The sequence below is a fragment of the Lepidochelys olivacea genome (genome assembly GCF_965140295.1).
Source record: "Lepidochelys olivacea isolate rLepOli2 genome assembly, chromosome: 11".
NCBI classification, from domain to species: Eukaryota; Metazoa; Chordata; order Testudines; family Cheloniidae; genus Lepidochelys; species Lepidochelys olivacea.
The window spans coordinates 50,191,282-50,218,978 of record NC_140421.1 but is presented as its reverse complement, the minus strand read 5'-3'; the positions used below and the strand labels follow the sequence as shown (position 1 = coordinate 50,218,978).

The 27,697-nt window shown below is 40.9% G+C and overlaps 1 protein-coding gene across 1 annotated transcript in view; it reads right to left on the bottom strand.

Moving 5' to 3' along the window:
* The window catches only part of ITGAV (integrin subunit alpha V), an 84,300-nt gene that overhangs the window by 8,048 nt on the left and 48,555 nt on the right, over positions 1 to 27,697 (bottom strand). The window contains exons 13-26 of the mRNA XM_084643080.1: positions 26,763 to 26,954; positions 26,570 to 26,615; positions 25,446 to 25,553; positions 23,945 to 24,003; positions 22,700 to 22,854; positions 22,055 to 22,192; positions 20,908 to 20,975; positions 18,186 to 18,333; positions 15,756 to 15,848; positions 14,907 to 14,986; positions 10,776 to 10,856; positions 8,619 to 8,724; positions 7,282 to 7,440; positions 2,640 to 2,753 (exon numbers count right to left, since the gene is read on the bottom strand). Of these exons, the coding sequence (XP_084499206.1) occupies positions 2,640 to 2,753; positions 7,282 to 7,440; positions 8,619 to 8,724; positions 10,776 to 10,856; positions 14,907 to 14,986; positions 15,756 to 15,848; positions 18,186 to 18,333; positions 20,908 to 20,975; positions 22,055 to 22,192; positions 22,700 to 22,854; positions 23,945 to 24,003; positions 25,446 to 25,553; positions 26,570 to 26,615; positions 26,763 to 26,954 (1,547 nt within the window). The remainder of the gene's footprint in view (positions 1 to 2,639; positions 2,754 to 7,281; positions 7,441 to 8,618; positions 8,725 to 10,775; positions 10,857 to 14,906; positions 14,987 to 15,755; positions 15,849 to 18,185; positions 18,334 to 20,907; positions 20,976 to 22,054; positions 22,193 to 22,699; positions 22,855 to 23,944; positions 24,004 to 25,445; positions 25,554 to 26,569; positions 26,616 to 26,762; positions 26,955 to 27,697) is intronic.

Below are 27,697 nucleotides of genomic sequence, written 5' to 3'. Positions count from 1 at the left end.
TATCCAGTGGGATGAGAAAAACTGTTTAACCTAGATGTTGCCCAGTCTAATAGGATTGAGAGTTTAGACTGCGTGTTTATATTTTAATTTTATTTTATTTTGGTAACCACTCTGACCTTTTGCCTACCTTTTGTAGTCAATAAACTAGTTTTACTGTTTATCTTCACCAGTGAGTTTGCCTGAAGTGTTTGGTAAATCTGCTCAGGTTGACAAAGGCTGGTGTATATCCACTTTCCACTGATGAAGTGTGAACCAATTAATAAACCTGCATTGCTCAAGAAAGGGTCTTGAGCAGTGCAAGACGGTATATTCCTGAGGTACAAGGCTGGGAGGATTTGGCTAGTGCCTTTCCCTGTGTGATTCATGAGTGGCTCTGGGAGGATTCACGCAATCTAGCTGGGTGAGGAGCTCCACATGCTGTTGTGCTGAGCAATCACAGTGCCTGGAGGGGTTTGCTGCTTGTCACTAGCAAAGCATTGTGAGAGACAGCCCAGGGTAGAGAGTTAAGGGGGCACAGCAGTCCCACAGTCCCAAGCTGCACCCCAGGGATCCCGTCACAGTCCCTTATCTGTAAATAATGCCAAGGAAATTCAGAGTTTGGCTGGCTTTTCTAACCTGGATTAAACATTTCTATTTTCCACTAGCATCCTATTAACTAATGGGATTAGATCATCAACAGTTCCTGAAAGAGGAACAAAACAAGGCTGCCTCTTTTCCCCTTCATTTTTGACCTGACATTCAGAACTGTAGCTATGCTTATACAATACCATTTGGATGCAACCATCACCCTGCCTTGGAGGGAAAGAGTAGAAGATAAAAACGTAAACTGGCAGCATATTCTTGTCACTCAGAAACTGTCTCTCCTTGATTTAACCTGTCTCAGAGTTGTTTGAAACACTGAGTTATTCATCAAGCTAGTGAATCAATTGAAATATCTCACATATAATAAATCTCAGATGTTAGAGACTGAAGAAACCTACTGTATTGTATCATCTATAATAGGTGCTGTTAAAATTCACTATTTGCTATTCTGCAGTACCTCCTCTTCTAATTAGGGGAAGCTATTGGGGTTATTGCAGACAGTGCAAGTTGCATTTTAAATGGAACCGACCTGTAATCAGTCTTCCTGAAAATGCTAAAATACAGACTCCAGATATAGGATATAATTTTTGGTGGTTAGAGAGTCCAACCAAACCTTTAGGAAGGCTGGGCAAAGGCAGCTACTCTGAAGAAAGGAGTGTTTGGCAACTGGAGGTACAGGAGTTTGGAGCTCTTATGTGGAGAAGAATCAGACTGTCAGATCTTGACTCTTTTTTCCCCCCCGATCAGATAATCCCTATTTTCTCCTTCACAGACCCACTCCCCACAACATAGGATGTAGGTACATTTTAATCCTTTTTTTTCCTCTCCCCACCAAGGCCTTATAGCGAATAATCCTGGGATTGTGATATTGAAAATAAAGCATGCCATGTGAGGTTTCAGGGGATCTGCTGAAACCCATTGTGTTCAGGTGGCTCTGCCTTGATGCTGGCCTCTTGAGCAGAGCACCAATCCCAGAACTCCCACCACTTCTCTCAGGTAGATCCAGCAGACTGCCCTTCCCAAAGGTCTGACAGATTCATTCCACAGAAATGGGGAGAAATTCACTGTCCATTTCGGCAGTCTCAGGGTTACAGGTGCTGTACAAACACTAGGTGGACACGGTCCCTGCCCCAGCCAATTAAAGACAAGGAACAAGAACCGAGCATAACTAACAACAGAAAGAAAAGGGGAAGGGATGGAAGGAAGACATGGGTGACAGCTACAACAGGTGGATACACAGCTTGATGGTTCCAAACCATTGAAACATTTTTTAGAATGATCCTTTCTAAAGAGTCCTCATTAAACCATAACCACCCCCCACCCTGGATTCCCTTTACATTTGCTCCCTCACCTACTAGATAAAGTGAACTCACTACATTATTACTATATTATTACTTTTTCCTCCTTTTGCAGAGTCGATCCCCAAAACCCTCTATCTAGCACTACTGGCCCTTTTCAAAGAGAAACACAGATGATCCCCACACTTCCTGTGAATAATGGGTCCCCTTGGGAGCTGAGAGGCCACAAGAGTTCAGAAATTTTCCCACTCCCTGCTGTTATCCAGAAAACAGGGACAGGTCCCTGCAAACATCAGGAGCAGGAGGGCAGAAAGTCCATTGGTCAGTTAGGCGGAGTATGCTCTGATGTCACTGAAATCCAGGGCTGTGAAGATGCCCCCAGGGTTCATCCAGTCATTATACCTCTCCTCAGTTACCCCAATTTCTCACACCTCCCCCATCCAACTGTCAATGTCCCAACTCCACAGAAAAGCATAGTCTATGGAGACCCTGATGTTGAAAAAGGCCTCAACTCAATTCCCATGCCTGCAAATAACTGTGGGCACAAATGCATTCAGACATCTAACTAATAATAAGCTATGTTCCACTAAATAATAAGCATAATTAGCTATGTTCCACTAAAAATGGAAACAACAAGGCCCTAGATTATCAAATGCATTTTTCCTTTATAAAACTATTTCCACAGTTTTCATCTCTTCATTAAAAGAGCAAAAGATGACATCTGAAATATATTGGTTCAAGAGCTACTATAGCGCTTACCAAAGTATGTACATCTCCTTCAATGGCAGTTATATCTCTTCGATTTATATGGTGATCACGATTATCTTCATCCCTAAGTGTTTCATTCTTCTCATCTGCTTTAGGAACTGAAATCTAAGGTTACATCAAGAAAAACACAAATAATAAACAATATCTAATATAAGAACATAATGGCCATACTGGGTCAGACCAAAGGTCCACCCAGCCCAGTATCCTGTCTACTGACAGTGGCCAATGTCAAGTGCTCCAGAGGGAGTGAACCTAACAGTGATCTCTCTCCTGCCATCCATCTGCACTCTCTGACAAACAGAGGCTAGGGACACCATTCCTTACCCATCCTGGCTAATAACCATTAATGGACTTAACCTCCATGAATTTATCCAGTTCTCTTTTAAACTCTGTTAAAGTCCTAGCCTTCACAACCTCCTCAAGCAAAGATTTCCACAGGTTGACTGTGCGCTGAGTGAAGAAGAACTTCCTTTTATTTGTTTTAAACCTGCTGCCCATTAATTTCATTTGGTGGCCCCTAGTTCTTATATTATGGGAACAAGTAAATGACTTTTCCTTATTCACTTTTCCCACACCACTCATGATTTTATATACCTTTATCATATCTCCCCACAGTCTCCTCTTTTCCAAGCTGAAAAGTCCTGGCCTCTTTAATCTCTCCTCATATGGGACCCGTTCCAAACCCCTAATCATTTTAGCTGCTCTTTTCTGAACTTTTTCTAATGCCAGTATATCTTTTTTGAGATGAGGGGACTACATCTGAACGCAGTATTCAAGATGTGGGCATACCATGGATTTATATAAGGGCAATAAGATATTCTCCGTCTTATTCTCTATACCTTTTTTAATGATTCCTAACATCCCGTTTGCTTTTCTGACTGCTGCTGCACACTGCATGGACGTCTTCAGAGAACTATCCATGGTGACTCCAAGATCTCTCTCCTGATTAGTTGTAGCTAAATTAGCCCCCATCATATTGTATACATAGTTGGGATATTTTTTCCAATTTGCATTACTTTACATTTATCCACATTAAATTTCATTTGCCATTTTGTTGCCCAGTCACTTAGTTTTGTGAGATCTTTTTGAAGTTCTTCACGGTCTGCTTTGGTCTTAACTATCTTGAGCAGTTTAGTATCATCTGCAAACTTTGCCACCTCACTTTTTACCCCTTTCTCCAGATCATTTATGAATAAGTTGAATAGGCTTGGTCCTAGGACTGACCCTTGGGGAACACCACAAGTTACCCCTCTCCATTCTGAAAATTTAATATAGCATCTTCTATCCTAAAGGGTCTTAGGATGCTTTACAAACGACCAAATACATATACAAAAATAACTTTACAGAAGCAATCACCTCTGGAGTAGAACATAGCAACATTTTAACTGCGGAGAGCAACATTCCACCACAGTTTAGTATAGGAATGCAAGAACACTGCCACATACTACTGGGAATGCTGGGGAATTTTAAGTAGACAAAAGTGATTACCTGAAAAGAACTTGTCTAGGATGCAAGGCTAATACCCCTACTCTTGGCAAATGTGATTTGAGATCTTTAAGAACTACTACTAATGATTAGACTTAAGAGTGTGCAGAAATTGGGTAACAAGCCAACAGCTAGCCAAACTACTTTGAGCGGGTCATTCACATGTTTTGTGCTTCGTTGTTATTGCTGTTTCTGAGTTCTAGAGAAAGCAAAAAGAAGTGATTTTGCAAATGGATTCCTTGAAATCAGAGAAAATTTTGTTGCTATGTCATTGCAACACAGACATAAACATACCAATTGCATAGCAAAACCATTTAATAAACTCAAATTTATTAGTGTTTTGTATTGACTTTCTGAGTGCCTGTAAACTTCAAGCAAAGCAAAACTAGGTCAAGAAAAAATTCAAACTGACCTCACCTGAGAGATTTCACAAAACTTGGGCAAATCAAAACCTATGACTTGCACACAGCCCTACGTGCAACAGAATGGAACCTATTCAAAAGAGGTGTCTGTCCTTGTTTCTAATCCCCATAGGTCCCTTTGTCTCTGTCCTAGCTGAGGTTTGCAAATCTCCAAAATTTATCATCTTCAAATTTAATTAACATGCTGTTCACTCCCTTTCCTAGATCATTAACACAGATGTTTAATAAGACCTAATTCAGAGCCCTGCAGTGTCCAATTCTTGCCTCACCAAACTCAATACTTAGCCAATTATTAGCACATATTTTTTTACAGTTCAGCCAGTTCAATTAGTAGAATGTTAACTGATGTCAATGGAAGTTTCATTCCTGGAATGAGCGAAGAATCTATTCTTAAAGCTGTCAATAAAGCACTTTCAATGTAGCAATCTCATATTCAAGGGTCTCTCCCCAATACTTCTAATGTATTTATTTGAGTCTAAGAAACTGGTACAAGCACTGTAGGTTACAAATGTGTGTATGTAAGTGTATCATTTAAGGAGGAATTTGAAATAGGGTACTGTGGGTAGGATATTGTGGGCCTTAGCAATTCCTCCAATTTGGGAATTTTTTTTCCAGATTTCACACTTGAGACCTACGGGTCACTATACTATTCCACATATGAAATACCCCTTTATCCCTGTGATGAATTTGAAATTGCATATATATGTACACACTATATTTATACAGTATATTGAAATTGCATGAGAGAAATATATATCTTCATGTATTATATATAAAATACTTTTGTGGCACGCTGGGCCTCATCTAAAGGCCACTGAAATCAATTAAAAGACTTCCATTGACCTCACTGTGCTTTAGATCAGGCCTTAGATAAATAAGTAGTAATAAAAACAATAATGCAATGTCTCCTACTAAACTGAAAAATAAAAATATTACATAAACAACAAAACAACTTTTGGAATGTTGCTGTTTAAATCTAGGTTAAGTAACGTTCCATTTGTAGCCCATGTTTTTAGTTATTATTCATTTATTGCATGATGTTATGATGAATCAATATGTTATATCATCTATATTCATTCTATGTTAGAGTTAATTTGTAAGATTATGAAAGTATAAGATGGAACAGTATTTCGAGGAACCATGTATCAGACATGAGTAAGGGAAGCTGAAACACAAGAACCTGTAGGCTGAGGCCTGCAAGATTTTAGCTTAGCTATTTTAGGTCTTGGAGACAAGAAATGATGACATAAGCGACCAGAAAATAACTCGATGCCCTAAGATTATGGGAAAAGAGGTACCAAGTGGTAATACTGCATAAAATTACCCAGAAAATAAATATTAGATCATAAAAATACTGTATCCAACATGTGTCTTAACCAAAGGATACAGGCTGTGGATCAATGCCAATGTGAATAAACGGAACTTACACAGCCTATAGAAAATTGGGGTCCCTTAAGTTTCCAGGAGACACAAACCAATAAGAGAAAAGAGGGTTGACACTTTTGTGGACATGCGCAGAATGTAGGTATAGACAGAATCACATTATAAAAAGGGGATGCCCAGAATGGGAAAATTGAGCTCCCTTTGGGAGACTCCAGCAGGAACCGTACCACTACTGATGATCAAGCCAGTTGACACACATTAGACCCTAACACTGTTGTTAAGGATGTGAATATAACTATATTTGTAACTTCTATGTGCTTGGATAATCATAACTTTAATTGTAACTTTAATAAAAATGGTAAAACAGTCTAGACCTTGTACTTGTGAATGTAGGTGTAGTCACTACCTTTGGTCTTTATGTGTTCCTAGAGACTAACTCTGAAGCAAGTAGCAGAGGTGACTTTTACCCTGTTAAGCTTGAAACTGCAGCCGCCAGGGCTGAACCCAAGGTGGTGGTATTATGTTACACAGATTACAAAATTCACTTTAAATAAAATAAAAGGCTACACATTGCTGTGGACTGAAAACTATGCCAACATGAGTTTAAAATAATAAAAAAAAAAAAAAAAAAAAAAAAGAAGACGACATGGGATACTAGATCTGAACTTTTGGCTGAAAAACTGGTGTCTACCTATTCTTCCAGCTGGTGTCTCTTCATACAAGGAGCCAGGGTGTAACAAGGTGTTCGCTTGCCCTCGCAGCAAACCAGCCAGAGACCTCTTCTGAGTGCAATCACCAGTGCCTTTTATTTACAGTGTCAGCTCCCACCACCTTCTATTTACAGATGTTGCAAACTAGCAACCTGGGGGACAGCTAGCTTCTCCAGCCAGCAGGGATCCACACAGCCTTTGGCTCCTCCCTTTCTTTCCCTTCCCCCCGCCAGCTTCCTGACAGCCCAATATAGCCCCCTGGCTAATGAGGCCCGCAAGCGCTTCCCTTCTAGCAGTTAGGCGTGGCATACTCAGCCAGCCCCAATTAATGCTTCTTAATTGGAGCTGGACTAACAGAGGGCTGGCTCAGGACCTAATGGCCAGCACCCTGTTACACAGGGTATAACAAAAAATAAAAGGGAATACGTAAAAAAAGGAGAGAGAAAATAAGCAGATTCTCAATAGGAGTAAAACACAGCAAAACTAGCGGCTATGCTTATTTACATTAGCAGGGAGTCTGGTCTATATAAATAATCTTATATTTCACAGTTTATAGTATGCAGCAAAATGACAGGAACAAAAACCCAACTCGACTCAATACCCAAACATGGAATTACAAAAGTCTCTGCTTACCTTAATTTTCAATGGGTTGATCTCCATATCTGAAGTGCAGTTCATGGGTCCATCAATTTCATATTGCATAATATACAACAGGGTGTTATTGTTGTATTTGTAAGGCCACTGAAGATTTAGCATCACCTTGCTAAAGGCACTTGGACCATTGTTTCTCAGCTAGTGATGAGAAGAAAATTAATGACTGTGTAAGACTATCCTCTTTCCTTTGTTAATGGCCCCGGAGGCACTAGTATATACTTAAAATTATATGAAGGAGCATCTACAATATATCCCCTGACTGTCAGTACAATCAGAGTATCACCAGCATTACTATGGAAAGAAACTCAATTTCATCTCCCAAGAAGCTAACTTATAATTACTTGAAATAATTTGCTGGAAAGGGGAGAGTCTTGTGAAAAACTTAAAGATATTTTTCTGCCTTCAAGAAATTCCATTTGTTAAATGTACTACATTGCCCAAAGTGAGAGATACTGTACATTTCTTATCCAAAGTTGTATGTACATTATGGGACAGGTCAGATATATGAGAAGAAGAATTGTTTTAGATAAGCAGTACCTTATTGGTTGCACAATAACTTGAATTATAGTCAGACAGTCTTTCTAAAAAGAAATTCTTTAAAAAAATTAATTGAACACAGATGAAATCTGTGATAGTTGCTTAAAAAAAAGAACTCTCAAAAGACTAATTTTCGAGGCAAAAAGCTTTTGTAATAATGACTGCAGAATTAGAGTACAGCTGAGTGTCCAAAATAATTAACACACTGAGTAGTCATTTTATTGATTTCACTGTTGCAAGATTAAGGTGACCAGATAATTTGTGTAGTTTTCTAAAGGACTGGATGATTTTATGGCCAATAACATGCAGAGTTATGTAAAATAGCAGAGAGGTTTATGATTCAGGTATAAGCTGATTGCTGTAAGGATCAGAGAGGAATTCCTTCCCACTCCCACTAACTGCAACGTATAGCACTGCACAACTGGCTATATTAATTGTTAGGTTTTTTGCCTTCCGCAGAGGCTTGAACCAATGAATTCAATTGACTCAATGCAGCAAATTCAGAGAGCAAATTCAGAGAGGAATTCCTTCCCACTCCCACTAACTGCAACGTATAGCACTGCACAACTGGCTATATTAATTGTTAGGATTTTTGCCTTCCGCAGAGGCTTGAACCAATGAATTCAATTGACTCAATGCAGCAAATTCTAAGTTCCTACTGAACAACGACATGGAGTAAAGCACATTTACCATAAAGGAAATCTTAACTAAAATATTTCCTCCTTCCCCATTATTTCTTGGCTAAAATGCTGGACCTCAAATCAGTAACGATTACATACCTCATATATGTGCTGAACTAGAGGTCCTATGTCTTCTTCTGTCTCTGGATTCTCCTGGGGTTGCCAGTTTGCAATGGGGAGGAAGATGTGATCAGGAGAAGAGACACTACATAGTGAAGGGAATAAACAAAGCTATCAAATACACCTCTACCCCGATATAACGCAACCCAATATAACATGGATTTGCATACAATGCGGTAAAGCTCTGACACACTGCTCTGAGCAGCATGTTATGGGGGCCGGGCCGGGGCCGAGGCCAAGGGGTTGGATAAGGGGCAGAGGGTCTCGGGGACTGTCAGGAGCTCCCCCCCACAAGGGACTAGGAGGCAGGAGCTGTGGGGGGCACTTTTAGGGGCCCCACAATCCCAGAGTGGCCCGGGGGATTAGCGGGGGGCCGGGAGCAGCCCACTCCAGTCCCAGCTGTGTCCCTCGGGGGAGGGGGCTTGGGGGAAGGGATCCCCTCCGCATTCACCGGCAGCAGCGGAAGTGGAGCAGCCCGGCCCTAGCCCACTCCACTCCACCAGCTCCCAGCCACAGCGCTCTGCTTCCCGCCGCAGGTGAGTACGGGGGGCGTCCTTTCCCCAACCACCCCGCACTCACCGGCGGCAGGAAGCAGAGCGCCATGGCTGGGAGGTGGCGGAGTGGAGCGGGCTGGGGCCGGGCTGCTCCACTTCCTGCCGCTGCCGATGAGTGCCTGTCAGGGGGCGGCGGGTGTGGATGGGGTCGGAGCAGTCTGGGGACAGGGAGCAGGGGGGTTGAATAGGGGGTGCGGTCCTGGGGGTGATTAGGGAATGGGGTCTCTGGAGGGGGCGGTCAGGGAACAAGGAAGGGGGGGGCAAAGTAAATTCGATATAACGCGGTCTCACCTATAATGCGGTGAGATTTTTTGTCTCCCGAGGACCGCGTTATATTGGGGTAGAGGTGTGTTTAGCCTAATTTCTAAAAAGTGACCCTAAGCCTTTCATAATGCAGACTCACGAAACCGAAATTTACAAATATCTAAAAACTAACAATGACCTTTCCATCCTAAATACTGGACATTGGAATGAGCAGAAGTGAAGTTTTTTTTTTTTGTATAAAATGCTTGATCTTCTGCTCAATATACTGTTAAGAACAATTCTCTCTCAGAGGGATCTTTCTTCATATTTGGGGTCATTGTATAAAATAAATACATGCTGTCTGGACAACCTTCTGTGGTGAAAAATTCAACTGTGAGCAGGGTTGACCATAGAGGCATCTAATTGGTAGGGTCATACATGGAACTCAGCCAGCACCTGGTTGGCAATGGTGGTTTTACGAATTTTTCTTCCTTTTTAAACATGATGGTTTAACAGCACCAGGATCTCAAGAAACTTATTAATGCAGTAGATTTCTGGTGGGAAGGAAAAATTAAAGAAAATGGTGCCTCTTAGGAGATTTTCATTTTTCCCCTAAAAAATATGCAAGGCCTCAATGATTGTGAGCAATATTAGTGTTCCAGCAGGAGAAAAATTAACATCTTCACTAAACAGTCAGGATTCTTTAGAGGTTTAAGAGCTGCACAGAAAAGCACTCTTTGTAAAATAAATATATACATAAAAGTTATTCAGGAAAATTAAAATATGTAGAGAGAGGCATCCTGAGTTGACTGGCTGATCAGAAGGACCATTTAATGGTTAGGTGAATTGTGGCTTTCAATAAATAGCAGCAGGAGAGAGTCATCACAGCCTCACAGATAGTATACCTAAGGCTGAAAAGGACAAGCTACTCAACCTATATTTGGACAGTATTTTGACATTCTAAAAAAAGGTTTTGGCAGTTTTGGACTCAAAGTGTATTTTCTTAGTCTGTTCAGAAGGTGATTTTTTGGGAATAATTTTTACAAACTGTTCTTTGAATGAATTATAAAGATGAACAGCAGCATTTTCAAAAGCACTTAGGAACCCAAGTCCCATTTTCAAAATTGACTTGGGATCCTAAATTACTTAGGTTGCACTTAAAGCCCCAAAGATGACGACATGACTCCGTGTTTACTTTTCTGTTACAAACCCTCCAAGGCTCAATAAGAAGCAAGACCTGCAGACCTGCAAGGAAGTTTACCAAAAAAAACCCAACCAACCCCAAAACAAAACCATTCATCATAAAAGAAACACTTGCTAAATAAGTATCAACACTCACCCTCTAATTTCAACAGATGCCAAGATGGCAAGGTCAGCCTGATAAGATGTTATTGGGCTTAAACTGTCAAATAGATTGGAGCTGAAAAAGAAGATAAGTCCATTTGTTAAATGGAATGAACAAGGTTCTTTTTTAAAGTGTTAAGCACATGTTATGTAACATTATTATGTGACTCCTGTGTCATCGGGGCAAAAGGAGAGGTACTAAAAACTCAGGGCCACATACGCTGCTCCACTGAGGTCTACTTTGCCATATTGTACAGAATAAATGGGCCTTACAACCTGCCCTAAATACTCTACTTGCATGGAAAAAACAAATGGCATAAAGCTGGTGTAGCTGACTATGCCAGCCCTTCCACTTTAACTCTCCTTAGCATAAGGGACAATTGAAGGGCTAGAGGAGGCAGGGTGAGAGCAAAATGCACTCCAGTGATCATTGCTACATAACTGCCCCTATCTAGCCCTTAGGCCGTTCTAACTTGCCCAAGGGCTGGTGTGGCCTTCACCTAGCCCCAGTGTTGGGGAAGCAGGAAAGTGCCTTAAAAGTCATCTCTGCATACCTCATCCCCTGCCACAGCTACACTAAACATCAGCTAGGCACTGCTGAGGATTGACCCTATATTTAAAACCTACAGAAGGGTGTACTAGATCATAGAGCAGTTTTCACTTATAAATGCTAGGATTACTCATACCAATACAATCTAGCACTTTCCTAGCTCCGATATAAAAGCGTTTCATCATCTTTATCCCTATTTTACAGAAGGGGAAACTGAGGCAGAGAGAGGATGCCCCAGGTCATCCAATAAGCCAGTGGCAGAGCTGGGAATAGAATCCTAGACCAGTGCTCTATCCACTACAGCACATTGCCTCCTTTGTAAGGATTTCCTAAATTTTCTCTATTTTCTTCACAGCTGTTGTAATTACAAATTACATGTAGCAGAGTAATATTTTCCTCCTGAACAGCAATCGTCATACCCTTTTGGATGCCGGGTCGTACCTGTGACATTGGTGGACCAGGTGACAGCTCATGTCATGGTGCTCGTGTCTCAACTGGACACTAACAGATACATAGCTGGAATCTGTATGGCTCACTTGTGGGTTAATATTGATAAATTTTTAGAACTTTAAGAAAGTGTTCAGACGAGAGTTGCTGCATGCATTCATCTTACTTGCAGTATCTATGTTCCATACGGTAATATGTGAGCAGTTTTATTGTGGGCCTTTGTGATTCTCGCCATATAGGAGAGGGACATTAATTAGTGCAGGGAACTGCTCTTCTGCAGAAGTTTCTTATGCTCCTTCTGAAAGAGGAGACCCACCATACCAGAGGGGCTTTGGTCGGATCTTGCAACTGAAAACTCCGTATGTCTGGACTGAGAAACCCTCAACAAAAGGACTGAAGACTCTTGTTGTTGTTCTGCTCTCCTCCCCAAGAATATGAGTCATACAAATGGATTCCACCCATTAGCTGAGTTTGCAGCTCAGAGCACGTGGCAGGAGGGGGAGGTGTTTCTAAAAACCCCAAACCAAGCAAATAGGTATCTCCATGCTGCTTGGAATCAGGGAGGGGGAGGTGTTTCTAGGCATAAACAAGAGATCCCCAGCTGAAGCATAGGTTAGCTTTAAAGGTCAAGTAGAGCTTGCTCGTTATAGAAGCCTATATTACTGTTTGAAACCTAAAACTAACTCATTCGTGTCTGTGTCTGCTTGCTTTAACCTGGTAATAATTCTGTTTCCTTTTCCTGTTTAATAAATCTTCATATAGTTTATTACAGGATTGTCTACAAGTACAGTCAGTGGTGTGAGACTGTAAGTGCAATTGACCTGTGGTAAGTGATTGGTCCTTTGGGAGCAGGAGTAACCTGAATATTGCTGTGATCCTTGGTATAAGGAGACATCTATCACAGAAATATGCTCGCCCAGGTGGCGATACAGATCAGAGTACTCAAGGGGACTGTCTGTGACTCTGCGTTAAGGCTGTTAAAGTGCCTGAGGAGTTTGCACTTGGTACAGTTTGTTGGTGAAATCTACGTTTAGATCTCACAACCAGTTTGGGATTTGTGCCCTGGTTTTTAAACAGTCTGCCCTGAGGTTGGTACATCCCTTCTTGTGTCACCGTTGGGAGTGTTACAGCCATTTTTTTGACTTGGGAGCCATTTTTTGACATGCAGTGCACACCTCTGAGTGCAGCGAAAGGCACAGACTAGATAAGTGGGACACGTCTGTCATATTACTTGGACCTGTCACATGTCACTAAATGCTGCAGTTCCTCTCTCACATTCTGCAGAAGCAATTTCTATCCTGTTGTGCTTGCCCTCTGAAACAGTTACATAAAACTTGCATTTCTCCCTTATTTTAACTTGTAGTATATTATGCTTGGGTTGCTGACTCAGTTCATTTCCTCACAACTGATTGCCCTACTGAGGGATCAGGGGTGAAAAGGGTGGGGGAGCTATCAGAGGTAGGTGGTGGGGGATATTTTTTGAGGGAGGTGGCAATCAGAAGTCAGGTAGGCGAGTTTCTTGAGGTGGGACCTGGGAGGTGCTGTAGCAGCTCCCCCTCTCTCCATCAGAAGTATTGCTCCTTCCTCCCCCACCCAACCCCCCCACACTTCTGTGTGGAGGAAGCTGGGGAAAGAGGATCGGCAGGGACTGTTATTCCTCTGATGGAGGGAACCAGGTGCCTTGGTGATTGCTCTCACCTTTGAGGGAGGGAGAAGCTAGGAGGCTCAGTGGTGCCCACCTTTTCCAAGGGAGGTGAGCTAGAGTTATATGCCACTGGCCAGAAGCAACAGTACATTGGCTGATAGAAAGGATGGGAATAAAACTGAACCAGACAGCTATGTGAGATCAAAGGGTTTGTAGTGCTGCAAAGCCTTTGATCACCAAGGCAAACTGCTGCCACTAAAATTATTATTCTTATTATCAGTTTTGGAGAGGGAAAATGCATATATGTGTGAGAGTAATCCATTCATTGGGTTCTGGGGACAAAGTCCCCAAGGAGTGTGACAAAGTCACATGATGCCTCAAGGACAAAGTGCTACATTTGAAGCTTGGAGTTAACTTAAGGAGGTGTAAAAATCATAACCAGAGAGATAGATTCCCATTGACTATGCATCACAGGAGGCCTGTGTGTTTTCTCCAGCAAGCACATAAATCTACTCCATTCATATGCTCCTGATATATTTACTATTTTTATAGTATTGCCCAGAAGTCACCATTCAGGTTCTAGGCCTGGTTGTGCTAGGGGCTGTACAAAACACACACACACACAGAAATAGTCTCTGCTCTCAACAGCATAGGTGAATAGCCCTGGCATGGAGTAGCACCTCCCACAGTCACAAGTTCATTAGACATACAAGCTGGGCCTAACATGCTCTTAAGAGCATGCCTGCAGAGGAATGGGAGGTACTACCGAGCCTCAGGTCGGTGTAACTGCACTAGCTTTAATCTAGCTAGCACAGCTAAAAGTAGCAGTGACGATACAGCAGCACGGATGCCAGCTCGGGCTGGCAATACAAGTACATACCCAGCGTTCCAGGCCGGCTCGTACAGCCCAAGTTGAAGCCCACGCCTTCACTGCTATTTGTACCTTGGTCACTAGATTACAGCTAGCGCAGGTGTGCCTAACCCAGCTGCAATCACACTTCAAGCTGCAGTGCAGACGTACCCATAGAAGGACTGGAGTGTCCAAGCAAAGGTCATTTTTAAAACAGAGGCTGCTGCTAGTCCTTCAAATGAACACGTTGTTTCACATTTTGGCACTGCATGTGTGAAGAAGAGATCCAAACTGAACCCAGAATGCAAAATATTAAGCTCTGCTTCAAATATCTTTCCTGGTTTTGTACCCATTGTCACTAAATAGCACCATTTCATTTGTGCCACATCATGTGAAAGGAAAATCAACTGCATACAAACAGAACTGACCTTTTCCCTACATTACAAATAGAGAAGTGTTTTAAAGCAAGTTAAATCCATGATAAAACATTTATGAGACAGAAAGGAAGAAATTAGCTCAGAACTAAATTGTAAATGATCAGTTCATAGCTTCATCATTTACCAAGGTATCTAATCAGTGCTAGCTACAGTGTAAAGTAGATTGGGAGGCGTGGTGTTAGCATCTACTTCCATACCTTCTGATTTGTAAGTCAAACTTCACGGAGGTGTCCATCTCTGACTGCTGATTCACACTGAAACGCAGGCCAGCTAATAGCTTAGAAACAAAACCAAGTGACCAAGGTTTAGTGGAAACAGACTCAAGTTCATAACAAAAAGTGCTCAGCACTACTATTTGTCACTGAAATTGCACAAGGCAGGGGGTCACAGAGGAAGCGAAGGCAGGCTGAACTAGCATTAAGGGCATCCAACTGAACAAGTGTGCCTCTCTCACTTGGTTGAGGTTGAGTTGTCATACTGCTGCCCCAGAGAAAAAGTAAAATTTGCTTCACATTCCCACAGTTGTTTTTACATATTCCCAGACCCCATGTGCTGCACCAGGAGGCAGCATGGTCTAGTAAACTGGACAAGTGCCTGGGAGTCAAGAAAATAAGATTCAATTCTGAGTTTGTACTAATTCAACCACGGTCATGCAGTGAATCACTTACTCTCTCTGCACCTCAGCGTCCCCATCCTCAAAATGGTTGGAAGTGACATGTATTCCCTCATGTAAATGGCCTCGAGATTTATGGGTGAAAAGTGCTATATAAACAGTGCTTAGAATCATTACAGAATAATTCTAGGTAAAGTTGCATCATAAAAACCACGTACATTTTTTTCAGACCTTAGTTTACTGGCAAACTGGCAGCCAATTTTCGGAATGTTTTCTTTGAACTACTCTAACATGTGGGTGGCTTAAAATATATTTTGAGATCTAAATGTCAATGAGATTGTATCTTCTAGCAGTATGAGTGCGCATCTTCCTCAATTAATATGAATAGTCATCTTCCGACCTCTTTTAAACCCCAGCCACACATTTAACTTACTTTAGTCCCAGCCTTCATGGGATTTCCAAGGTCACAGACCACCAGGCGAGTTTGATTCTCAGTTTTAAATGCACAGGATAGCCGTGCTAAAGCCTGCAATAAAAACAGACACAGCTTAAAGAAGAACAGTGCAATATTTTCTGGCATCAGTATGAAAGACAGGAAAAAATTGCAAGCAAGTTGCATTAATTTAAATATTACTGGCCAATCTTAATACAATCTAGTAGCAAACAGCTCTGAAAAAAATCCGGAGGTGAAAACCTCACGAGGTAGAAGTGTTCTGTTTTTCTCGAATATACAGTATAAAAGTCTAATACTCCTACTCATATTGGGTAGCAATAATGATTTTTGAGGCCTCAAGTATTTCTCAGGTTGAGTTCTCCACACCTATGTGAAGTACTTATGATTTTTTCACAGGGGAGTTAGTCTCTTAATATTCCACTTTAAGAGAGACAAGTCTTTGAAGGCAAAATGCTATGAAAAGTCAGTAGCTCCTCAGAAGCAGTCCTTATCAGAGAGTCCACAGCGCACAAGTTAACAGACAACAGATCTAGGGTAGCAGAAGGCAAACCTCTCTGAATATGCCATTTGAAGTATGACCCAGGATACCCAGAGGCACACTATCATATGGGACTAAAGGAGTGGTGCCCACTATGACAGTGAATAACAACAGAGCTGAGGAGGCTTAAACAAAAGGATTCCCCCCGCCCCTCTTTCTTAAGAGCAGGTGCTCTCTTTACAAGTGTGGAAGAGGGATAATCCAACTTCATTTTGTGCATCCTACAGACCCTGGCTATCAAAGAAGTGTGATAACTTGCATCAAAGGTAAGCTTTGTCTTAGCATCCTGGCAGTCCAACTAAACCTAGGATTCTTCAGCTGTTGAGGGCTGTTCCTCCTCCCTGGGCTGACTAGTTGAGGGTAGGAGGACAGTGCATGTGTGTTGACACATCAGAGGTCCCCATGTACAAGACATCAGAAGGAGAGCAATCCAGTCAGTCTAGGTTGCAAGGACTCATGGCAAAAATAGCATTTACTGATTTATCTCAGCATTCTCCAACTTCGTGGCCATTTTAAACAATCCTATAGGTCAAAGGCCTAACTGTTGAGAGAAAACTAGGATGGGGGAAGTTCTGGAAGCACAGTGGGATCTAAGCACTCTCTAAGGCAGAGCACTGCTGGGAAACTTCACAGAAGCTTCAAGAATCAGCATTGGTGCTTAGAGATTGGTTGCTTGTGCCTGTGCAAGTGTGATGCCAACGAAAACACATTTAGAGAATCTGTGTGTTCCTTCCAAGAAATACAAACATCTCAGAAGGCTATGGGGGCAGCAGTTAAAAGTCAATCCCAAATACTCCATGTGCCCAAGAGAACTGAAGCCCCTTAATTTATGAGGATTCTGCAGTTACAAAATTTCCAGCAGAATCCACTCTTTGATTTTTCCCTTTGTTCTTCACTTGTGTGGCAGGGGGGGAGCAGCAGAACCCAGATATTATTCTTTGTCTCTTAGATTTGCTCAGCTCTTTACCCAGGATATGAAATGCTGAGTCTGAATATAAATTAATTAGCAAAGGTGTTGTTCAAAGACCTGTGCCAGAAATAATTTGTATGTATTCACTGCGTCTGTGTGCAGTCTATCCATCGTTGCTTAACACCTCTCTCCTGAATCAGAATAATTCAGCTTTGAAGTTCCAGCTACGCATCTGCTCGGGCAATTTCAAAGTTATTGTGATCACCTGACTAATTGGAAGGCTAACACAGAATATCTGTAATTTCTGGGACCAAGCTAGTGAGAGTTTAGAGCAGGAGAATATTAGTGCACCCAGTCTAATAACTGGTGATCTAGAGCCCCTCTTAGAATAGCTTACTTTTGGGAACTCTTTCCTAAAATGTAAAATAGTGTGTTGTGCTACTGACATATATGCTTGGAGTGCACAAAACTACATAAGGCAAGCAAGAGAGTGTGTGCTGGGAGGCCAGAACAATTCATTAGAAAGTTGTGGTTTTAATATTTCCCACACATTGCTTCGACTTTCTGGTTTCATCTGCTACCAGAAACATAAGTGTCACTGTAGATAAAGTTTCAGAGTAGCAGCCGTATTAGTCTGTATCCGCAAAAAGACAAGGAGGACTTGTGGCACCTTAGAGACTAACCCATTTATTTGAGCATGAGCTTTCGTGAGCTACAGCTACACTTTCACATTAACCAGAAACAAAGTAAGTACTGTACCACAGAATTCCTGCAAGGACATCCGTTCTAATGAAAGCTCCAGTCCAGTTTTACACAGCCAAGAGGTCTGGGTAAACACTTGCATTTTTAGGCTTAGTTAAAGGCTGAAGCTTGTGCAGCACTAAGAGCCCATTCCTGCAAACCTCCACATGAGTAAATGCAACAGGACTAGTCACAGGAAGAAAGCAAGTTAGAAACTTACCGCATTGTTACGAACAACACCAATGAAGTCTGCTTGGGGTGGAATGATAACAAAGAGTTCGGCTTCATATGCTCCTTCCCCTTGGTTCTGGGCATCGACAATCAGGGTTAAAGGATTGTCATCACCAATATAGATCTGCTTCTGATCACTGAGCAAGCACAGCAAGTGCAAAAGTGAATACTGTGTTCACATAAAGTAGTTATGCTTAACAGTTAGGATTTACAGAAACAAGAGGCATTCTGACATTGCACTGAGCATTAGGGGTCACCGCAGTTACCTTGCAATAAATGTTTTATAGCTCAAAAAATACAACTTGCAATGCATTTTAAAGGGGAAAAGATACAATGTCACTGGCAATAATGGAGCAAATATGAAATATCATTAGGAGGAACTGTCCCTGACAAAGCATTTTGTCAATTAAAAAACAAACAAACAAACCACAACACCACACACACTTCCTAACGGCAGAACAGCAGATCAATGATAAGGGCCAGATCCCCATGTATGCCCTTGCCATTTTAATAACCACAAACATGCTTTTTATATATAAAGGTACACACACAAACACACACACAGTGCCAAACTCAACTTAAAAGTTAACTACAGAGCCGCAAGCAGCATCTTCAAAAAACACACACACATTTATATCACTTTCTAATAATTCCAGATAAATGTAAAAGATTTCCCCTAAATAATCTTTGAAAATGTTGCATATAAACTATAAGGGACCCAAATTTTCTCTGAATTGGTATAAAATTTCTCAAGCGTAAGAGTATAAGAATGGCCATACTGGGTCAAACCAATACTCCACCTAGCCCAGTGTTCTGTCTTCCAACAGTTGCCAATGCGAGGTGCTACAGAGGGAATGAACAGAACAGGACAATTATCAAGTGATCAGTTCCCTGTTGTCCTATCCCAGCTTCTGGCAAGCAGAGGTTTAGGGATACCCAGAGCACAGGTTTGTGTCCCTGACCATCTTGGCTAACAGCCATTGATGGACCTATCCTCCATGAACTTATCTCTCTCTTTTTTTAAACCAGTTATACTTTTGGCCTTCACAACACCCTTGGCAATGAGTTCCACAGGTTGACTGTGTGTTGTGTGAAGAAGTATTTCCTTATGTTTGTTTTAAACCTGCTGCCTATTACTTTCATTGGGTGACCCATGGTTCTTGTGTAATGTGAAGGGGTAAATAACACTTTATTCACTTTCTCCACATCATTTATGATTTTATAGACCTCTATCATCTTCCTCCTTAATCATCTCTTTTCTAAATTGAACAGACACAGTCATTTAAATCTCTACTCATGTGGAAGCTGTTCCATACCCCTAATAATTTTTGTTGCCCTTCTCTGTATTTTTTCCAATTCTAAAATATTTTTTTTGAGATGCGGTGACCAGAACTGTACGAAGTATTCAAGATGTGAGCATTCCATGCATTTATATACAGTAGAACCTCAAAGTTAGGAACAGCTTGTTCATAACTCTGAAATGTTCATAACTCTGAACCAAAGTTCAGGATTGTTCTTTTAGAAGTTTACAACTGAACATTGACTTAATACAGCTTTGAAACTTTACTATGCAGAAGAAAAATGCTGCTTTTAACCCTCTTAATTTAAATGGAAAAAAAAAAAACACAACACGAACAGTTTCCTTAACTTGTCAAATCTTTTTTTTTAAACTTTCCCTTCATTTTTTTTAGTAGTTTACATTTAACAGCACTGTACAATTTGTGTGTGTGTGTGTGTGTGCGCGCGCGTGCGTGTGCGCTATCTGATTGCATACTTCTGATTCCAAATGAGGTGTGTGGCTGACCAGTCAGTTTGTAACTCTCGTGTTCGTAACTCTGAGGTTCTACTGTAATGGCATTATAATATTTTCTGTCTTATTATCTATTCCTTTCCTAATGGTTCCTTACAGAGTTCGCTTTCTTGATTGCCACTGCATACCGAGCAGATGTTTTCAGAGAACTATCCACAGTGACTACAAGATCTCTTTCTTAAGTAGTAACAGCTAATTAAGACCCCATCATTTTGTATGTAGAGCTGGGGTTATGTTTTCCTATATGAATTACTTTGCACTGCATCAAGCACTTTGTTTCCCAGTCACACAGCTGAGTGAGATCCCTTTGTAACTTTTTGCAGTCAGCTTTGGACTTAGTCTTGAGTAATTTTGTATCATCTGCAAACTTTGCCACCTAATGGGGTGTGTATATGTGTACATACTCATGCATGCATGTACGATTGCCCTCTGCTGGATAAAAATCACACCTTCTCATGTGTCTAACTGCGTCTAGTAGCAGCTAATGAAACTGTGGTATAGCCCTTTGGTTTGTAGCCGAAGATTCTACATGCTCTGCTTTCCTTGTCACATGTTTTCACTTTAGCTGAGACAATTACGACTATATACATGCAGCCACAGTGTCTTCACAGGAATTTAGTCTCTCCTCACAACTCATTTATGTTAACAGCACTCAGTCACAATGGGAAAACAGGTTCCCTTAGGCCATGATCCAGCAAAAACAACTTACGCACATGCTTAAATTTTACACTCTGAGTACTCCCAATGATTTAATTTCATTCCATTCAATGGGACTACTCACAGTACACAAGATCTATGTAGGGTTGGAGCCTTACATAGGAAGTTTACCTTTCCCAATAGTATTATTCCATAGTATTTATTAGGTGTTTATTTTTCCAGTTCACCCAACACTGAAATTTACCTGCGTACTGCAACCTGCAATTTTGGTTTGCAGATATTATCTTCACCACAGTCCAGCAGGATATGTGTCTATGCAAAAGTCAAATACATATGGCTTTAATAAGTTCAGCCCATTAATTCATACATGTATCTTCATCAGCACAATTCCGTTATCACTGCTTTTTTCAAAGGCTTTTTTGGAACAATTCTAATTAGGGGAACTGTTTACTTGTCTCTATATACATAAATTATGAAAAAAGAAACAAACAGTTTTTATGCATGCTGTATGCCCCTTTTACACTTGCCCACTATATAATTCTTTTTATAATTCTTTTACACTTGCCCACTATATAATAAGCCAATGTCTGCAGTTATCTATCGTATTTGCAGATCATCTTATATAAATCATATCTGTTTCTTTATCGTCACATCTCCACTATGCTCTCTGTGCAAAGCTTGGAATAAAAAGGTAGAAATTAAATTAAGTTGTTTGAAAGAACCGCAAGGACAAATTACTAGTCTACAGAGCATCTGTAGAAACTTATAAAAATGTAAGCATGAGACTGTAGGCAGCATAAGATCAGAATAATTTCTAGGAACACTGTGCTCCAGAATGGGAAACAGCAAAAAAATTTTCAGAGGTGACTGCATCTTTTGAGGTATCGGGTTAAAAAGGGAGGAGGAGTGCTCACTGATCTACAAACACCAATAAGCTGCAGGAGTGAACTACATGCTGCAGTGAGTAACTTACTCTTTCCTCTCCCTGGAAACTTCACATAGGTATGTCACGTACAGCAGTTCAAAATGAGAAAATGGATTAAAAGCTCTCACCCTTCTAGACCAGCATGCCTGATGCTGACTTGACCTCTGTTTTCTGTAATACAGCTAAATACGATGGGTGAAAAAGAAGCTCAGCTCTAAAGATTAGGGTGTGTCTAATGCCAAAAAGTAACGTATAAAAAAGAGGAAAAAAAATACATACGTGTATTTGGAAAACATTTTCAAAATTCAGTGCCTACAGCTAGACCCCTATATCCATATTTAGGTGTCCTGATATTTTCAGAAGTGTTTCAAAAAATAAGGCCACTAGTTTAACATTATGTGGATTTAGGCACCAAAGGCTAAAAACATTGTCTATAATGTTTAACCAAAAACTGTCAGGAATATACCTGTCTGCTAATGTTAGCAGGAGTGAACTGGTTGAGGATGGGCTGTAATCCAGATGAGTCTGTGGCTGTTTTGTAATCCAACCGATATTCCATAAAAACAGTGATCGGAGTAAGTTTGTCTCTAAACTCAGATTCATCCTGAGGGGAGAAATGATTCAGGTCATTCTTAAATCACAACAAAAAGAACCCAGAGGCGCACTGGATTCAAATCAAAAGCCTACCAGTATTGGGTACTATTATTATTTATTGGTTGTATTATGCACCCGGAGTCCCAAACCAAGATCAGAGCCCCATTATGCTAGCTACTCTACAAACAAAGAGAAAATCCCAGCTCTAAAGAACTTACAATCTAAATATACAAGACAGACAATGTTAGTGTTAGAATGTCCATTTTACAGATGGGAAATTGAGGCACACAGAGAGATTTAAATGATTTCCCCAAGGACGCATAGGAAGTCTGAGGCAGGGCTGAGAACTGGCTCTCCAAACCCAGCCCAGTGTTTTAATCACAAAACCATCCTCCTTCTATAGCAATAATAATTCAGGGCAAACAACAACAACTCTGGTAATTACAGCTCTTTATTCAATGTGTGCAATATGGCAAAAGACATTTGCCCTAAAAGTTTAATTGAAGTGACCTCTTACCCTCAAAAAAGCCTGAAGTTCCTCACAACGCATTGTGCCTCCTTTGACAACAGTCATATTCTTAGAGTGACCAGGCTGTTTGTTGTGGAGAAACAGAGCTCTCCTTAAGGCTCCTTTTTGCTTAAGTTTATCCAACAGCAGCTCCACTTGGAAGGCTATCAAATCCAAAGCATTTGAGTTAGGAATTTCTTGACCACCCGTATGCATAGCAGGTTCCTCTCAGCTAATAAGTCACAAGTGGACTTCAGCTGTAATGGCAATCTAACAGCTGTGCCCTCTTAAAAACTTGTATTTCTTTCAAGTACTAAATCTGTCATCACAATATTGTAACAGAGGTTGATATTGTGCTAAAATGAGACCTCAAATCTTCTGCTCAACAGTGTAAGCATATTATTTTTGAAGACAAATCTTCAAGTAATAGGTTTGCCTCTATATTGGGATTTCTTTATGAAAGCAGAAGTCAGGATTTTTTCCAGAGACAGCAGCAATCTTACATCCACAATATATATCCTCCAGTTTTATTATTACTGATCTAATCATAGCTTAATATATTTGATATGGATCCCACAACTTAAAAATACAATACATTTCCTTCTACATAAACCTTGCCAGATATATCTATTAGCCACACATTACGTAGAAAACACTGAAAGTTTCCTGTAAGTGGCAGTATAATCAGCCAGAAACCATCAGTCTGTTGCACTGCAAAAATCTACATAGAGCCACCATACAAGCCTCTTAGAATGAATTTTTTATTGAAACTGGTCCGATTCCTGATCCGATTCCCATCCATGCCAATGAGAGTCTTTCCATTGACTTGAATGGGAGTTGGATTAGGCCCTTAGCATCTGAATTACCATCTCCACTGTTAGTTCTATTAATATAGCCAAGGGAACTATTTATCTAAAATTCCCTTTTGTAGATACAGCTAAAGAGCTTGATCCTGCCAGATGACAAGTGCTGTCAGACCTCAATTCAGCAAGCCCACTTAAGCACATGCTTAAAGCCCATTCAATTTCGTAGGACCTAATATGCTTAAAGTATAATAGATATTTAAATTCACTGCTGAACTGGGACTTCACTTCCGAATAACTTGAAGGGTGTCTAAAGGGGCTCAGCACTGGGAAGGATCAAGCTCTATACTGAAAAAGCAATTATTTCACTGATTAAGAAACAGTTATGACCAGGATTCATGTTTACAGACAATTTGAAAATATTGACATTTTTTAAAACAGTAAAACTTACTGAGTTTATTCGGGAGCTTTCCTTTGCCATCAGCTGTTAAGCAGAACTTTACTTTAAAGCTGTTTAAAAAAATATTTCAAAAAGCATATTTGATTACATATTTTTCAGCAGAATGTGGTTTAAAAGTGCTCTCCCATAACTTTCCCAGTTCAAAGTTTAAAAAAAAAAGAGAGACTCCAAACCCAGTCCACTCCCAAAGTTCAATCCTCATAGCCAAAGAAACCAGAACAGATTCATGACTGTTTCTTTTGTCCCATCTCATTCCAGTGGGGTCATGGGGCACTGTCCAAAACCTGCCCTGCTCCTTCTCCATTTATGAGGACAAGTGAATATACAAAAACAGGTCATGTGTTTTTTCACCCCAACTGGAGCAGGTAGAAAACTCAATGCATTGCTCTCAATCTGCACTCCTAACCTGGGAGAAAACTGGGAATTTCAGAAGATATGGATGATGTTCTTTCCATATGGGGAAGTTTAATGTTGGGGAGGTTTTCAAGGGCGGGGGGTACAAGAATACCTGAAGCATGTTGGGCAGCGACTCTTTAGGGTTAGGAAGTAAACCTTGCAGTATTATAGTTCTGGGGACTGAAGTACCAGAGAGAGTCATCAACCTTAAACACGATTGTGGAGAACGCATATAGCAGTTTATTCAGCTCAGGACACTTCTACACTGAAGGGTCATTGTTGACTGGGGAATAGGTCTTACCACTGTAACAATTTAAAACTTCAAGATGTACAGTGACGGTAGAAATGCAGAGCCTTTAGAGCTTGATTAGCCTAATAATATTCATTTGTGAAGATCACAGTTCAAATTGTGCTGTAGACCAGAAATGAAAGTGAGCTGGGGTTGCTGACCTAAATTGTTAAAGCACTCCACAGTGGGAAACAACTGGCAGCCTGGGCTTTGAGGAGTCCAGGCCTAAAAAGGCAGGGTGACTGCAGTCCAGAACTGAATTGTTAAAACAGAACTGCTAGAGGGAGTTTGCAAGACATCTGGTCCCAACACACCCGGCTCAGACCGACCTTAGTGGTCTCTTACTTTCCTGAACAATGAATTAATTCTTATCAGTAATATTAAATGTTTATGCAATAACTTTGCAAGCGATTATACAAGCATTCATGCACAAGATGCAGAACATTGGTGCTGACATTCGTTGGGAACCCAGGACCTGTAGAAATTTCCAAAAGGAAACTGAGGACTCTCTTATTTTCACTGATATACAGCTGTTCAGCTCTGAGCTGATTTAATTGCAGAGATTTTACTCTATTCAGTGGAAATAGTGCCATCTGTGAATGAAAGGTGAAAAGTGAGGATCAAATCCAAAGTCCACTGAAGTCACTGGGAGTCTTTCCATCGATTTTAATGGCATTGGCTCAAGCCCTAAGTGTGTTTGCTTTGCTTAGCCTAGCCATTCAGAAAATCTAGTTCCATTTTTTAAAATCTGTTTATTAGTTAAACTCTCAAGGCCGAGAGGGTAGAAGTAAAAACAAACCACTTTACCAGGAAACTTTCACACCAGTATCTGGCAGTTCACAGATTTTTTCCTCAGGATTTAGAATGGTCGGGTTAACTTCTAGGCCGGCGTTTACACTGATAACTGGTCTAGCCCTGAAGATGAAAGTAAATAAAATTTGTGTGAACGATGACACTCATAACACTACATCACAAAATTCTTCATAGTATGAAAAATGTTATACATTAAGTAAAGCCAAAAATAATAGATACAGAATGTAATGATAGAGCAGCAGATGGGAAAAGATACGAGAAGTTTTTTCATTGAATTCAAAGAGATGGAGAGTAGATGGGGCAGAGAGTTAAAGAAAAGCTGCCCCAGATACCAGGAGCTGTGGACTCTCACATCAGTACTACCAAAACGTCAGAATGAATCAAGAAGAGGCATATGCTAGACAAGTAGAGGGAACAGAGAAGGGAGTGGAATGAGATCAGTCTCCTCCAAAGAACTTGAGTGAATACACGCAGAACTGAAGAACCTTAATGATACTTTTAAACTAGATTCCTAATGGTTCTATTGTAACTTTACACCCTGGGTAAGGGGCAGGGAACAGCTTCATGGCTCCAGAAGCAGATCAGAAAATGAGTTGGCACTCTGCTGCAATTCCTCCCCTTCTCCCCCTTTCTCTGAGGAGAGAAAGTTATTTCCCTTTTTCGTGAAGCAGCCATAAACTTTTTTGTGCTCAAGTTAATACTCTGGCCTCAGAAAATGCCCCACTCTGCCCCTCTCTCATCAGAGGAGTTCCCCTTAATGAGTCAGGAGCTCGCAGAACTGTCAAGGATGAGAGCAGGTTTGCACATCTCACCAGGCAGCAGCATTCTACACCTGCAGGCCTCTGGAGAACTGTCACTCAGGGGAGGCCATGGAGGAAGAGCTCATGCAGTGTTTTCTCTCATCTCAGGACACATCCGCCAGAAGCAAATAATAGATTATGGACCGCATATTAACACAGTGGAAAGAATGAGGTAACCACTTTTATCCATGTCATTCTGCAATGCAGCAAGACAGAACTTCAGACTCACTCTCATTTCTGTTCCACTCTGTAATCTACAATTTGCACTGAGCTTTCCTCCTGACTGCACTTACATGAGAACATGCACCATGCACCTACCTGTACAAAACAGCTGTGTCAACACCAAAGGCTCCGACAATCAAATCTGGAAAGGAGACAGAAATGCTAGATTTGAGAGTTTATCCCCCCCCCCCTTTTTTTTTTTTTAAAGGGACACTAGTTGGTCAGACATACAAAAGCAATGTAGTCAAAATACTGCAACTGTTCTAAAGCTAAGTCAAGAAAAAAGCACCTGGATATCCATTTTTATCCACATCAGTGGCTCCTTTCAGTGAGTAGCCAAAGCTTGGTGGCATAGTACGGGCAGCCCACTGTCCTTCAAGAATCTGAGATGGCACCGCATTCAAACCTGTCGCTCTTCCATTGTAGATGTAAACAACCCCTCTTTTGTTCTCTCCACCATAGGGCGCAGCAACTGCGATATCTGTGACCCAAAAGCAAGAGCCTTAATGTCTCCAAATATAAACAAAGAGAACTTCTTTGTGCTGACACTGAACAAGTCACATGGGCAAAATATAGTTACAGCAGAGTGATTTCAGTACATGGCAGCAAGTTGATAATTCTCTACTATTCTCTGAAAGGAGTATCTATCTACACCCTCTTTTCTGTTTTATATAACTTGTAGGGTCCTGAGATTTTCCGGGATGACACCAAAATTAATGTTTAAGGAGCACATGTACTGTAGACTTATCTGCAACACAGAAGGGCCCAGTCCTGCAAACGCACTTTTTCAACCTATCTGGAGTCTGGGTATTTAACACTTTCCCCTAAAACACCCAGGATGGTCACTTCTGGAGACAACTCACCAAACTAGGTTTCATTAATATAATCATGTTCATCCAGAGGGTTCAAGATTTTTAATAGCTCCTACATACTTAAACCAGCTGAGTACAACATAGTTATTAGATCCTAAATGCCATGTTGATGAGTGTTTGGCCATATATCATAGGAAGATTTTTAAATTAATGCAATTATGCCACAACTCAATAAGTCTGAGAAAACATATGAGCAGTGAATGATAAATGGGAGTAAACAAAATGCTAATCTGATTCCTTACAGGAAACACAACTAAAAAACAAGTCAGAACTTTGGAAGTGTATCTAAAATCTGAATTTAACAGTGTCCATGCTGATTCAAGAACACCATTGGTACCCAAAGTATTAAAAT